We start from the raw sequence: 16,372 nt of genomic DNA, 5'->3' as shown, positions 1-16,372 counted from the left end.
TGAGTGAGTGAAGAACGAAATAACTTGTATTTATATAGCACCTTTCACAACCTCAGGATGTCCCACAGCCAATGAAGTACTTTTGATGTGTAATCACTGTTGTAATGTAGGAAACACAGCAGCCATTTGCACCCAGCAAGATCCCACAAACAGCAATGAAAAAAATGACCAAGTGGTACTGGTTGAGAGATCAATATTGGCCAGAACACCCAAGAGGGCAGATGGGATCTTGGTTTAATGTCCCTTCCAAAGGACGGCACGACATTGTAGCACTCCCTCAGTACTGCATTGAAGTGCTAGTCTGGATTTTATGTTCAAGTATCTGGAGTGGGATTTGAACCCACAACCTTCTGACTCAGAGGCAGGAGTGGTACCACTGAGCCAAAGCTCAGCACCAAAACCTTGGCTGTGGCAATTTTGGGAAGGAAAAAGGTTATTAACTGCTTGAGATGTCATAAAGATGTTCATTACCTTATCCAGATCACCTTACCCGCAGACCTTTATAACCTAGCTAAAACATAGTGTAACTATATTCTAATAACTGTTTGATCGTGAATTGTATTATCGTAACAAGTCATCTATAGTTGACTTTTGTAAATAAAGAGTCAGTATCTAGGTTAGACCTCGGCTTGGGAATATTCCATAGCACCTTTTTGAGAAAAAAAAAAACACAATGCTTCGAAACCATGTTTTAGCAAAACTCAGTGGAATGGCTAATAGTAAGGCTCCCAGTCTTTGTTACAAGTCTAAATGTACAATATACCTTTTTCCACTGTTACTTTTTAATGAAGATGAGCAGATTACATTTAACTATTCATGACATACACATAACGGCAGTAATGCAACTTGGGATTTGTAGGTTCACCAATTACTCTCAAGAAAAACATGTGTTGCCTATTTATATCTCAGGTGCTAAGCAACAAAATACAATTTCACAGCTACTACAAATGTATTTAAAAGACTCCAGATCATGCAAATATCTGTAACGCTCAGTTAGACATTACACAAACCCCAGGAGTCACAGCTGTGCCCAAGAGATTAGGACCAAAATGACAGAAGTTGCAAGTGAGACAGTTCATTGGAGCACTCACCTCACCACGGGGTTTCCATTATATAAAATGTAGATGCCAGCTTCTTTATTTCCATAGATTCGATTACTGCGAATGATGCCTTTTCCATTCCCGAGCACAACAATCCCTGAGCGATGGCCGCTGTGTATCTGGTTACACTGCAGAGAAAAGCAAAAAGAGGGAAACACCACAATTGAGTATTGCTGTTTGAACGGCATCACCTCTGCCGCACAGCACTAAAAGACCACAGACTGCTTCTTCTGAAAATTCAGACTCAAACTGAATACATTGTTAGGCCATTACAAAATAAACCTGATGTGGCGCTCCAAGGGCAGTAGACCCCCCCCCCCCCACTCCCCAGATTCGACACGAAGGGGGCGAAATTGGATTCCTTTGCGGCTCTGGGGCAAATTCGGCGGGTGTATTGCGGCAGCAGTATGGTCTTGCGCCCCAATCTCCTTCGCCCGGAAATCGTGATGTCATCGCTGTACGCATCGCACTAGGCCCAAAATTGCATTCCGTCCCTTGCCGCATCGCCAGGCGAAAACACTGGCAACGGCAGGAGGCGTGCATCGAGCGGACAGCAGCTTCGGAGGCAATGCTTAAAGGTGAGGTGGCCGAGGTAAGTAAACAAAAACAACCAACCTGTCTTCTCTCTCGCAGCTTTTTTCACGGGTTCCTGCCGACGATCGATCAGCCCAGCACTCTGCTCGAGTGCCGGGCTGATCGCGTGTGATCGCTGCTGCCATCGTGGACAAGGTAAGTGTTTTTCCTTTGCAGAGAGGGAGGGAAGGAGCCTTTCAATGGCAGCACTGCACGGCCCAGTGTGCAGCACTGCTGAACTGCAGCCGTCCCGCCTGCAGCCGATTGCACTCCAGGAAGGAAGTGGAGCGCTTGGTTTAGTGCTCCGCTTCCTCCTCGGAGCACAAATGCCGAATTTAAATTTTTTTTTTAAATGATTATTGCCTGGCGCTAATTGTTCAAATTTTTAAAAATCGCAATTTCACCCCCCAAATCTATGCTGTTAGGGCACTCCTCTGAGACTGGGGTTAAGGAATATTGTTGGGTCAGAATAGAGGGAGCCTTACTCTCCACTTAGACCATGTTTGGATGCTCAAGTTGGGCAAATGCTTCACACCAGTGTTAAAGTGGTGGAAGGGTGCTACAATTAGCCTCATGGGGCAAGCAGGTCCTGCTCCCGGTCTCTATCCGGTGATTCTTGCTGGATGCCAGAATTGGGTTTGTCTGTAATCCACTCCCGCCCAACGCCATGACAGAATAGTCTATTAATGTTCATCATCAATCTTCAATCATGAAGAATGTGCAACTGAACAAGGTACCACAAGGTAATCAGTACATGTGGAGCTAAAGCCCATCCTTTGGGAAAGTAGGAAAATAAAGAACATAAGAAATAGGAGCAGGAGTAGGACATACAACCCTTCAAGCCTGCTCCACTATTTAATACGATTATGACTGATCCGATCATGGACTCAGGTCCATTTTCCTGCCCGCTCTCTATAACCCCTTAATCGGTTAAGAAACTGTTTAACTCTCTTAAATTTATTCAATGAGCCAGCTTCCATAGCTTTCTGAGGCAGCGAATTCCAGAGATTTACAACCCCGAGAAGAAAAAATTCCTCCTCTTCTCAGTTTTAAATGGACGGCCCCTTATTCTAAGATAATGCCCCCTAGTTCTAGTCTCCCTTATCAGTGGAAACATCCTCTCTGCATCCACCTTGTCAAACCCCCTCATAATCTTATACGTTTCGATAAGATCACCTCTCATTCTTCTGAATTCCAATGAGTAGAGACCCAACCTATCCTCCTAAGTCAACCCCTCATCTCCAGGAGAGAGGGAAGAAAATGAAGAGGAAAAAGTCAGTTGATTTCTGGCTAATCAACATAGCCATATGAATAAACTATAAAAGGTCAGTTTTGTCTGGGTACCTCAGTTGTATCTCTAATATGAGTTTGTTTTCACCCTGCCCAATTTCTCATGGTATCAGAAAACCAGAGACTTGAACAGTAGTGGGGGGCGGGGGGGGGGGGGGGGGGGGGAAGAGAGAGAAAAGATAGGAGTAGGATAATCCAAAAATTGGTATGTTTTTTGCATCCTTCTGTACACATTAGAGTGAAGGATGTGGCTTTTGTGGACTGAAGCTTTCGCCCACCCTGAACACCCAAATACAGGCCAGGTGGAGATCAAGGCTCCTCTCCTCTGTCTCAGCATTGCTTAACCTCAATGTCAGAGGGGTGGCATTTTCATTTCCCACAACAGCTTTGCTCATCACCTTTCTCAGTGCAATCTCCAATTGAATGCCAATTTGTGCAAGTTGGAAGCTCCTTTGTGTTGTGAGCTGGTGCTCACTAGAACAAGTCCCAAAGCCATTCCTGTAGAATCAATACAATCAGCAGAGTGGCAGAGATTTTCATCCCATCAGTTTGGGCTGAATTCAGATCCACGTGTCAACAGGTAAAAAGTGAGCAACGTGCTATGTTATTAGTAGTGTCACAGTGATACCATCGCTATACAAGAGACAACCTACAAGACTATTTTTTTTAAAATGGGAGTTAAATGGAGAAAAGATCTTGCGCACTTGGGAGTAAATTCTGATACACCCAGGTTAAATAATTTCTGTTTGGGATCAAGAGCTATACTGAGACTGATTGCAGGTCAAAATCAATGGCAGCAAAGAATCATGCAAAACAAAGTGTTAATTACCAGTATCAAAGGGTTGGCTCCCTTCCGGATATCAATACCAGCCTCTGAATTGGAGTGGATGTTGTTTTCCGCTATTAGACCTCCTGCCGCCAGTCGTAAAAAGATTCCAGATGCTTTGCATTGACTAATTTCATTCTTCATCATTATAATCTGAGGATGAGAAACAGGACTATTAGCTACCTACCAATCAGAGCACATTTGATTAATACTAAACTACAGCAGCCACCCATATTCACAAGCCACTAACTACACACTGTATTAATCCATTAAACAGTTGAACTTTGTGAAAATTCAGCACAAGTGGTCAGTCTTGGTTCAGTGATAGCATTCTTGCATCTGAGCCAAAAGGTTGTGGGTTCCCACTCCAGTGATTTAAGCACATAATCTAGGGTGACCAAGGCTGGGAACTCAACATCCAGGGGTATTCAACAGTCAGGAAGGATAGTAAGAAAGGAAAAGGAGGCGGGATGGCGTTGCTGGTTAAAGAGGAAATTAACGCAATAGCAAGGAAGGACATTAGCTTGGATGATGTGGAATCAGTATGGATGGAGCTACGAAATACCAAAGGTCAGAAAACACTAGTGGGAGTTGTGTACAGACCTGTGAGGCTGGGGACAGCATCAAACAAGAAATTAGGGATGCATGCAATAAAGGTACAGCAGTTATCATGGGCGACTTTAATCGACATATAGATTGGGCTAACCAAACTGGTAGCAATGCGGAGGAGGAGGATTTCCTGGAGTGTATTAGGGATGGTTTTCTAGACCAATATGTCAAGGAACCAACTAGAGGGCTGGCCATCCTAGACTGGGTGATGTGTAATGAGAAAGGACTAATTAGCAATCTTGTTGTGCGAGACCTCTTGGGGAAGAGTGACCATAATATGGTAGAATTCGTTATTAAGATGGAGTGACAGTTAATTCAGAGACTAGGGTCCTAAACTTAAGGAAAGGTAACTTCGATGGTATGAGGCGTAAATTGGCTAGAATAGACTGGCAAATGATACTTGGGGGGTTGACAGTGGATAGGCAATGGCAAACATTTAAAGATCACATGGATGAACTTCAACAATTGTACATCCCAGCCTGGAGTAAAAATAAAACGGGGAAGGTGGCTCAACTGTGGCCAACAAGGGAAATTAAGGATAGTGTTAGATCCAAGGAAGAGGCATATAAATTGGCCAGAAAAAGCAGCAAACCTGAGGACTGGGAGAAATTTAGAATTCAGCAGAGGAGGACAAAGGGTCTAATTAGGAGGGGGAAAATAGAGTATGAGAGGAAGCTTGCTGGGAACATAAAAACTGACTGCAAAAGCTTCTATAGATATGTGAAGAGAAAAAGATTAGTGAAGACAAACATAGGTCCCTTGCAGTCAGATTCAGGTGAATTTATAATGGGGAACAAAGAAATGGCAGACCAGTTGAAAAAATACTTTGGTTCTGTCTTCACGAGGGAAGACACAAATAACCTTCCGGAAATACAAAGGGATTGAGGGTTTAGTGAGAAGGAGGAACTGAAGGAAATCCTTATTAGACGTGAAATTGTGTTAGGGAAATTGATGGGATTGAAGGCCGATAAATCCCTGGGGCCTGATGGTCTGCATCCCAGAGTATTTAAGGAAGTGGCCCTAGAAATAGTGGATGCATTGGTGATCATTTTCGAACAGTCTATCGACTCTGGATCAGTTCCTATGGACTGGAGAGTATCTAATGTAACCCCACTTTTTAAGAAAGGAGGGAAGAGAGAAAACGCGTAATTATAGACCGGTTAGCCTGAAATCAGTAGTGGGGAAAATGTTGGAATCAATTATTAAAGATGAAATAGCAGCGCATTTGGAAAGCAGTGACAGGATCAATCCAAGTCAGCATGGATTTATGAAAGTCAAACCATGCTCGACAAATCTTCTAGATTTTTTTGAAGATGTAACTAGTAGAGTGGACAAGGGAGAACCAGTGGATGTGGTGTATTTGGACTTTCAAAAGGCTTTTGACAAGGTCCCACACAAGAGATTAGTGTGCAAAATTAAAGCACATGGTGTTGGGGGTAATATCGGGTCGTGGATAGAGAACTGCTTGGCAGACAGGAAGCAGAGAGTCGGGATAAATGGGTCCTTTTCAGAATGGCAGGCAGTGATCAGTGGGGTGCCGCAGGGCTCAGTGCTGGGACCCCAGCTATTTACAATATACATTAATGGTTTAGATGAAGGAATTGAGTGTAATATCTCCAAGTTTGCAGATGACACTAAGCTGGGTGGCGGTGTGAGCTGTGAGGAGGACGCTAAGAGGCTGCAAGGTGACTTGGACAGGTTAGGTGAGTGGGCAAATGCATGGCAGATGCAGTATAATGTGGATAAATGTGAGGTTATCCACTTTGGTGCCAAAACACGAAGGCGGATTATTATGTGAATGGCGGCAGATTAGGAAAAGGGGAGGTGCAACAAGACCTGGATGTCATGGTACATCAGTCATTGAAAGTTGGCATGCAGGTACAGCAGGCGGTGAAGACGGCAAATGGTATGCTGGCCTTCATAGCTCGGGGATTTGAGTATAGGAGCAGGGAGGTCTTACTGCAGTTGTACAGGGCCTTGGTGAGCCTCACCTGGAATATTGTGTTCAGTTTTGGTCTCCTAATCTGAGGAAGGATGTTCTTGCTATTGAGGGAGTGCAGCGAAGGTTCATCAGACTGATTCCCGGGATGGCAGGATTAACATACGAGGAGAGACTGGATCGACTGGGCCTGTATTCACTGGAGTTTAGAAGGATGAGAGGGGATCTCATAGAAACATATAAAATTCTGACGGGACTGGACTGGTTAGATGCAGGAAGAATGGTCCCGATGTTGGGCAAGTCCAGATCCAGGGGACACAGTCTAAGGATAAGGGGTAAGCCATTTAGGACTGAGACAAGGAGAAACTTCTTCACTCAGTATTGTTAACCTGTGGAATTCCCGACTGCAGAGAGTTGCTGATGCCAGTTCATTGGATATATTCAAGAGGGATGGGACTTACGGCTAAAAGGATCAAGGGGTATAGAGAGAAAGCCGGAAAGGGGTACTGAGGTGAATGATCAGCCATGATCTTATTGAATGCTGGTGCAGGCTTGAAGGGCTGAATGGCCTACTCCTGCACCTATTTTCTATGCTTCTATGTCAACACTTCAGTACTGAGGGAGTGCTGCACTGTTAGAGGTACCATCTTTCATACGAGACATTAAACTGAAGCCAGCCCTACAATCCTCCGGTCCTCCTATTCTAACCTCTTGTCCAAACCTCTTCCTTCACACCATCATTGGTGGCCGTGCCTTCAGCTGGCTAGTCCCCAAGCTCTGGAATTCCCTCCCTAAACCTCACCTACTCTCTCCTCCTTTAAGACATTCCTTAAAACCCCTCTGTTTCACCAAGCTTTTGGTCATCTGTCATAATGTCTCTTTCTTTAGCTCAGTGTTAATTTTTGTCTCCATACGCTCCTGTGAAATGCCTTGGGAAGTTTTACTACGTTAAAGGTGCTATATAAATGCAAGTTGTTTTTGTGTACATATAGAAGATGTGAGGGTTTTTTTAGTGGGAGGATTGGGGACCATCAAGAGCATTTGTATCTCCCATTTTCTTTCTTAATCAAAATTTCATTTGGTGAATTTTCCCATTTTTGGAGCAATATTTTGGACTGCATTTCCTCACTAGCCATTCCAAGCTGCTACCTTCCAACTCCAGCTGTACTGTGAAATAAAAAAAGCAACAGACCTTATATCACTTAAATTACACTAAAATGTTTCTGGATAGTCTTTTTCTCCATGGCTGAACATGCTTTAATTGTCCAAATACACAGTAATTCAGTCCAATAACCTGGACCATGTCTTCTGCATCACTTGTTCTACTGGTTGTATTTACTCTGTTAAATCCCTGGTATAGCTTGGGTCAAAACTATCGGTTAGGGCTTCAAATTCTAGTGCCTAAAAACTGAGTGCAACTTATTCAATTTGAGAATCTGGACCATTATTACATTTATATTCCAAAAACTGTCTTAAATTTCCATTCCGTTTCAAAGTTGCCTCTACAATAAATAGCAACATTGCAGACAAAGAATGTATCAAATGAACACAATAACCGCATCCCCCAAATACACCAGAGTATAAATAACCTGAAGTACAAGGAAACTTAACATACAGAGCATGCAAGCTTCTGCCATTCTACTCAAGTAACATTCTGTTTCACATAAATTCTACCCACAAAATACAACAATTTGAGGATAATGGACAGAATCATACAATGATACAGCACAGAAGGTGGCCATTCGGCCTATTGTGCCAGTGCTGGCTCTTTGAAAAAGCTATCCAATGAGTTCCACTCTCCTGCTTTTTCCCCATAGCCCTGCACATTTTTCCCCCTTCAAGTATTTGTCCAATTCCTTTGAAGGTTGCTATTGAATCTGCTTCCACCACTTTTTCAGGCAGTGCATTCCCGGTCATAACAACTCGCTGTGTCATTTTTTCCCTCCTGTCGCCACTGGTTCTTTTGCCAATTGCCTTAAATCTGTGTCCTCTGGTTGACGAATGTTCAGCCACTGGAAAGTTTCCTCTTATTCACTATCAAAACCCTTCATGATTTTGAATACATCTATTAAATCTCCTCTTAATTTCTCTGTGCTAAGGCGAACACCACCAGCTTCTCCAATCTCTCCACATAACTGAATTCCCTCATTCCTGGTACCATTCTAATAAATCTCTTCTGTACCCTCTCTAAGGCTTTGACATTCTTCCTAAAGTGTGGTGCCCGAAAATAGTATCAATATTCCTTCTGGGGCCTAACCTGTGTTTTATAAAAAGTTTAGCATAAACTCCTTGCTTTTGTACTCAATGTCTCAATTTTAATGCCAAGGATCCAGTACACTTTTTAAAAAACAGCTTTCTCAACTTGTCCTCCCACCTTCAAAGATTTGTGTACGTACACCCCCAGGTCTCCCTGTTGCTGCACCCCTTTTAAAATAGTACCATTTAGTTTATATTGCTTCTCCTAATTTGTCCTCCCAAAATGTATCACTTCACACTTCTCTGTATTAAATGTTATCTGTCATGTGTCTGCCCATTTCACCAATTTATGATCTATTGAAGTCTGTTGCTTTCCCCCTCATTATTTACTATATTTCAGAGTTTCATATCATCTGCAAACTTGGAAATATTGCTCTGTATACCCAGGTCATTAAAAATATCAAAGAGAGATGTGGCCCTAGTAGCAGCCCCTGGGGGAAACCACTGATTAGCTCCCTCCAGTTTGAAAAACAACCATTCACCACTACTCTGCTTTCTGTCCCTCAGCCAATTTCATATCCTGGCTGCCACTGTCCTTTTAATCCCTGGGCTTCAATTTTGCTAACATGAATATAAAGTGGTACTTTATCAAACACCTTCTGAAAGTCCATATACACATCAACCGCATTACCCTAATCAACCCTTGTGTTACTTCATCAAATAAATCAATCAAGGCAGTCAAACAAGATTTCTCTTTAACAAATCCAAGCTGCCTTTCATTTAATGGCCAATACTTTTCCCAGTGCCAATTAAACTTGCCCCTGGCTATTGGCCCAGAATTTGAGGCCAACGGCACTCACCATTATTTGTACGCAAATCACACAGCAATTTCAGGCGAGGGCAGATGTGCAGTTAAACGCGAGCATCCGGAAGTTGCTGTCCAACATGTGCTGCTTTGCAAAAACAGCATCTTGCTGTCTGACTGACCATTCAAATGCACTGAACAGCATGAAGTTCCTGTCCTTGCATGGTAGACACGAACTAAATTCGCTACAAAGTTAGGATATGTCCATTTTAGTCCAAGTACCCTTTTTAATGGTGTGGTAAATGTTAATTACTGCCAATCAACCTCTCTTGCAGTGAACATTAACGATTACAAGTGTGGAGCCTCATTCCATCATATTTTAATTGTTGGAGATTTTTAAAAAACATTTCAATTAAAAATGTTTTTTTTACTTTTACTTTGTCTTTTTCGTTCTCTCTTAATCCAATTTTTCTTTCACAAGAACATAAGAAATAGGAGCAGGAGTAGGCTAATACAGCCCCTCGAGCCTGCTCCGCCATTTAATACGATCATGGCTGATCCGATCATGGACTCAGGTCCACTTCCCTGCCCGCTCTCCATAACCCCTTATTCTCTTATCGTTTAAGAAACTGTCTATTTCTGTCTTAAATTTATTTTATGTCCCAGCTTCCACAGCTCTCAGAGGCAACGAATTCCACATACCCACAACCTTCAGAAGAAATTTCTCCTCATCTCAGTTTTAAATGTGCGGCCCCTTATTCTAAGATTACGTTCTCTAGTTCTAGTCTCCCCCATCAGTGGAAACATCCTCTCTGCATCCACTTCGTCAAGCCCCCTCATAATCTTATACGTTTCAATAAGATCACCTCTCATTCTTCTGAATTCCAATGAGTAGAGGCCCAACCTCCTCAACCTTACCTTATAAGTCAACCCCCTCATCCCCGGAATCAACCTTGTGAACCTTCTCTGAACTGCCTCCAAAGCAAGTATATCCTTTCGTAAATATGGAAACCAAAACTGCACGCAGTATTCCAGGTGTGGCCTCACCAATACCCTGTATAACTGTAGCAAGATTTCTCAGCTTTTATACTTCATCCACTTTGCAATAAAGACCAAGATTCCATTGGCATTCCTGATCATTTGCTGTACCTGCATACTAACCTTTTGTGTTTCATGCACAAGTACCCCCAAGTCCCGCTGTACTGCAGCACTTTGCAATCTTTCTCCATTTGAATAATAACTTGCACTTTGATTTTTTTTTACCAAAGTGCATAACCTCACACTTTCCAACATTATACTCCATCTGCCAAATTTTTGCCCACTCACTTAGCCTGTCTATGTCCTTTTACAGATTTTTTGTGTTGTCCTCACACATTGCTTTTCCTCCCATCTTTGTATCGTCAGCAAATTTGGCTATGTTACACTCGGTCTCTTCCTCCAAATCATCAATATAGATTGTAAATAGTTGGGGTCCCAGCACTGATTCCTGCGGCACACCACTGGTTACTGATTGCCAACCAGAGAATGAACCATTTATCCTTACTCTCTGTTTTCTGCTCGTTAGCCAATCCTCTATCCATGCTAATATATTACCCCAACCCCGTGAACTTTTATCTTGTGCAGTAATCTTTTATGTGGCACCTTGTCAAATGCCTTCTGGAAATCCAAATACACCGCATCCACTGGTTCCCCTTTATCGACCCTGTTCATTACATCATCAAAGAATTCTAGCAAATTTGTCAAACCTCTCTATTTCTCTTTCTGTACCTGATTTGACATTGCTTCAATATTCTAACTTGCATTTCATTCCAGTGCCCATCTCCCTGCCAAATTAGTTTCCGCCCTCCACCACAGCCCTAATTAAACTCCCCGCGAGGACATTTGTCCCAGTCCTGTTGAGGTGCAACTCGTCTGGTTTTAATACAATAGTTGCAGAATTATAGATGTTGTGTGTGGTCAGTTATCAAGGGAGGGGCTAGGCCATTCAATTTAAATGCAGGTGTCTTGTGGAATTTTGTCTCAAAAATTTTTTTCTGTGCCTTTTTAGTAAAAATTAAATCCAAGTGAAGCCTTCAAAAATGGATAAGCCAAAACATTGGATGGTAACAGTAAATCACCAAGTAAAGGTAATATTTAGGCAAGATATAACTGCTGTAAACCTATAATGTGAGATTGTTTCTGTTCATTTCTTTGTTAATTTATTCATTTACTATTTAATTAAGCCGCTCATCAGTTTTTAGCTTAAACCATGATTAATCTACCGGCTTCTGGAGTTGGGGGAAGATCACATGAAGGCAAGTGATATAACCACAGAGCTTTAATCTGCAACTGTGTGCCATAGTATCCTAAAATTACCACCATTGAATATATTAAAGTTCAGTACTAGGACCAATGCTATTTTTGATATACATTAATGACTTTGGGGTACAAGGCACAATTTCAAAATTTGCAGATGACACAAATCTTAGAAGTAAACAGCGAGGAATATAGTAATAGACTTCATAAGGACATAGACAGGCTGATGGAATGGGCAGACACATAGCAGATGAAATTCAACGTAGAAAAGTACGAGATGATACATTTTGGTAGGAAGAACGAAGAAACAATACAAGCTAAATGGTACAATTTTAAAAGGAGGTGCAAGAGCAGAGAGACCCGTTTGTGCACAAATTTTTGACGGTGGAAGGACAGGTTAACAAAGTAGTTAAAGCTTAAAGGATTCTGGGCTTTCTAAATAGCGTACAAAAGCCAGGTGGTTATTGTAAACCTATATAAAACACTAGTTCGGCCACAGCTGGAGTAGTGTGTTCAATTCTGGGCACCACACTTTAGGAAGGATGTGGCTCTGGAGAGGGTACAGAAGAAACTTACCATTATGGTTCAGTGGATGAGGGATGACAGTTACGTGGACAGACTAGAAAAGTTAGTGTTGTTCTCCTTAGAGGAGATTTGGTAGAGGTGTTTAAAATAATGAAAGGTTTAGATGCAGTAAATAAAGAGTAATGGTTTCCAATGGCTGAAAGGTTGTTAACAAGAGGGCACAGATTAAGGTGATTGGCAAAATAACCAGAGACGACATGAGGAAAATCTTTTTTACGCAACGAGTGGTTGGAATGCACTGCCTGATCGGGTGGTGGATACGGATTAAATTGTAGCCTTCAAAAGGGAATTGGATAACTACTTGAAGGAGAAAAAATTGCAGGGCTATGGGGAAAGAGCAGGGAGTGGGACTAACTGGATTGCTCTTTGAAAGAGCAGGCTCAGATTTGATGGGCCGAATGGCCTCTCTTTGTGCTGTACTGTTCTATGATTCTGCATGAAGGTTATACGGTACCTCTATTTTGCTGGAAAATGAAGTTTGAAACTTATTAGAAAAGTAATCCAGACACCTGAACTAATAATCCAGAGAACGAGTGTACAAATCCCATAATGACAGTTTGAGAATTTGAATTCAATTTAAAAAAAAAATTAGCAATAAAAAAAAACTGATATCACTAAAACTGACCATGAAGCTGTCAGATTGTTGTAAACACCCAACTAGTTCATTAACGTCCTTTAGGGAAGGAAACATGCCGTACTTACCCGGTCTGATCTATATGTGACTCCAGTCCCACACCAATATAGTTGATTCTTAACTGCCCTCTGACATGGCCTCGCAAACCGCTACACTAGCTCAACAAGGCGACCCACCATCACCTTTTCAGGGCAACTAGAGATGGACAAAAACCTCGGCCTTGCCAGCGACACCCAGATCCAGAGAATGAATTAAAAAACTTAAAATAAAAATTCAATAAAGCAGTATAGTACATCGAAACAAATGGACTTGCTGTGCATTTCCACCATTTTATGCATTTAACCAACCCAGTACCCAATAATGGTTTCTGCTCTAGCGCACTTTTTGGCGGTTTATCATACCAGAGTACAAGGTTCCACAGACAAGATTCCGTATAAAAGGCCTCACAAAACACTTGGTGCTTGTACAAGGTTCCCTGCTTTCAACTCAACCACTTGCCAACATCAGACACAGGCATGGCTAATTTGCCCCCATGTAAAGCATGCTCCAGAGTTCAGCCTCTCGTTAGCTGAATTTCTCATTCTCCCAAAATATGCCTTCCTTAACATATTAAATTTTTAATCCTCAGGTCCCTCTCCCGAGAGATTTTATGTTTGCTTTCCTTGTATCAACTGTGGCTCAGTGGATAACACACTTACCTCCGAGTCAGAAGGTTGTGGGTTCAAGTCCCACTCCAGAGACTTGAGCACATAAATCTCGGCTGACACTCCAGTGCAGTGCTGAGGGAGTGCTGCACTGACAGAGGTGCCATCTTTTGGATGAGACGTTAAACCGAGGCCCCGTCTGCTCTCAGGTGAACATAAAAGAACCCATGGCATTATTTCGAAGAATAGCAGGGGCGTTGTCCCCAGTGTCCTGGCCAATATTTATCTCTCATTCAACATAACAAAAAAAAAAAGATTTTCTGGTCAATATCACATTGCTGTTTGTGGAACTTTGTTGTGTGCAAATTGGTTGCTGCGTTTCCTACATTACAACAGTGATTACACTCCAAAAGTACTTAATTGGTTGTAAAGCGCTTTGAGATGCCTGGTGGTCGTGAAAGACGCTATACAAAGGCAAATCTTTTTTTATTTTTATGGAATTCCTTCAAATACACTATTTGATGCATTGTTTTTCCTCTGAGAATGAATAAAAAAGAAAAACTCAGCATGACAGAGACTGAAAGAGAAATAAAACAAGGGAGGGAAACCTTTGTGGAAAAGCACATCCAAGTGATAATCAATCCAAATCCACAGCTAAGACCTTGGTGAGAAGGCAATGTATAGTTGTAATAATGATGACAAGATTATGGGAAGAAAAAGAAAATTGTAACAAAAGAATGGATGTGTGTGTCTTGAATTCTTAACTTGCATTTATATTGCTAGTAAGAGAATGTAATGAGTCTTTCTCAAAAGAAAAGCCAAGGTACAAGTTGCTAAATAAAGTAGAGTGGAATGTCTCAACCACCAGTTGCTCCTAAAAATCAGGAGCAAATCATGTGGAAACTTGGGCCCTATGTGTTTAAATGACCAGAGCCATCACATTGAATCTCAGTCTTCTTTGCCAAGGTTGGCCATCAATTTAATATTGATTAGAAAAATGCAGCCTTCTGTGGATGGCTGTTGCTCAATGTAATTAGGAAAAAATTGCAGGGTTATGGTGAAAGAGCAGGGAAGTGGGTATAATTAGATTACTCTTTCAAAGAGCCAGCACAGGTATATGGGCCGAATGGACTCCTGTGCTGCAAGATTGTATTAAAGATGCAATCATCAATTGCTTTTTGTTTTTTTAAACCTTCAGAATGACTGGAATGACATTTTGGGAGGGGGTGGGGGGGGGGGGGGGGGGAGGAGGGAACAAGTCTGTTTTACCAGAGAGTTTCAGCACTGCAGGCAGCAGCAGTTGAGGGATCACAAATTGGTTTGCATTGTGTTTGTTTTTCGAGCGCAAAATAGGCGCAATGCTGACAAATTAAGCAGTGGGACAGCCCCGTGAATTTGGGTCACAGCTAAGTCAGACCCACTTTTTAGGGGCTGCCTAAAACAGGCACCAGGTCCATTGTATTCATTAATTAGGGACCGAACACACGTCGAAGGACCCCTCTGGAAAACTGGTTTCCGTTGAGCGGAGCAGGTGATGGACCTGCCCTGCTCAGGATTCTACAGCTGCTGCCTACGAAAGGCAAGTTTATCTTAAATATAAATTTAATGTAAATAAAAAACCCTTCCAAATGGGGCCACAACGGCCAAACATTCATTGAAATCAATGGAACAGAAATCACGCAGGTGCAAAATGGATGGCCATGTGCTCTGCCAGATTAACGCCCAAGCAGTGAAGTTTAAAATTCCCCTATTCTATGTGAATTTGATATTTCAGTCTTTGGGGTAAGAATCTGCTACATTCTGTGTGAGATGCTGGATTTGCACGGTATGGTGATGTTAATCTGCTAAGGTCTCTTTATCAAAGCAGAAAAGTAAATACACAGAGTGACTCCTTTTTAAACTCGAGAACAAGGAGCCGGTCTTTCAAGCACAATATTGCGTGGTGGCAGTGTGCTGGATTTGACCAAAAAAATGGCAGAGTGGAAAGGAGAGTGGCCCCCAAACTCCTAATCCAAAATCTCACAAAATGGTCACCTCTAGTGTTGCCGTACAGTGATTTGAGAGTGGTCCTCATGAAAAATTAGAGTGCATGGAATTGGAGGCAATCTTGTGACCTGGGTATAGCTCAGATTCACTAGAATGATACAAAGGCTGAAAGGGTTAAAATTATGAAGACAAGTTGCATAAATGGTTTATGTTCCTGAAGTTTAGACGGTTGTGGTGTGATCTAATCAAGGTCTTCAAAATGATTTTAAAAATTCAATAGGGTAGGGAGACAGAAACTATTTCCTCTGGTGGGGGAATCCAGAACAAGTGGCCACAATCTTAAAATTACAACTAGGTCACCAGGAGTGAAATAAGGAAGCACTTTTTCCACACAAAGGGTAGTGGAAATCTGTAACTCCTCCCCTAAATAGCCATGGACGCTGGGTCAATTGAAATTTTTAAGACGGAGATCAAAAGAAATTTGTTAGGCAATAGTTTCAGGTATATGGAGCAAAGGCAGATAAATGCAGCTGAGAAAGAGATCAGCTGTGAGCTAATTGAATGGTGAAAGAGACTCAAGGACTGTATGGCCTACTCTCTTGTTGCGATATTCCTATTAAAATAATTGATTCCTCACCACTGGCCTCGACAGTGAGTGGTGGCTGGCTCTCAAGTGTGAAAGCCATTAACCAATCCTGTCCTCAACCAACATTGCACATGTCCACTCAACAAAGGGGCTCACTGGATAGCAATCAGGAGCAAGAACTCCTGATGATATTTTCCTCCCTTCTCCAGCCAGGGGTCCCAAGCCAATAGCAACACTTGACTGATATTCTGCATGACCAATTAACTTAGTAGAGACAAGAGAAACTGTTCAAGCTTTGCTCTCA

At 42.2% G+C, this 16,372-nt stretch overlaps 1 protein-coding gene across 1 annotated transcript in view; it reads right to left on the bottom strand.

Annotated features, from left to right (window-relative positions):
* fbxo10 (F-box protein 10) overlaps positions 1-16,372 on the bottom strand; it is a 59,771-nt gene that overhangs the window by 18,374 nt on the left and 25,025 nt on the right. Inside the window, exons 4-5 of the mRNA XM_070880350.1 lie at positions 3,793-3,942; positions 1,092-1,228 (exon numbers count right to left, since the gene is read on the bottom strand). Coding sequence (XP_070736451.1) covers positions 1,092-1,228; positions 3,793-3,942 — 287 coding nt within the window. The remainder of the gene's footprint in view (positions 1-1,091; positions 1,229-3,792; positions 3,943-16,372) is intronic.

The sequence above is a fragment of the Pristiophorus japonicus genome, chromosome 1 (genome assembly GCF_044704955.1).
Source record: "Pristiophorus japonicus isolate sPriJap1 chromosome 1, sPriJap1.hap1, whole genome shotgun sequence".
In the NCBI taxonomy this organism is placed as follows: domain Eukaryota; kingdom Metazoa; phylum Chordata; class Chondrichthyes; family Pristiophoridae; genus Pristiophorus; species Pristiophorus japonicus.
This window is presented reverse-complemented; position numbering and strand designations above follow the sequence as displayed.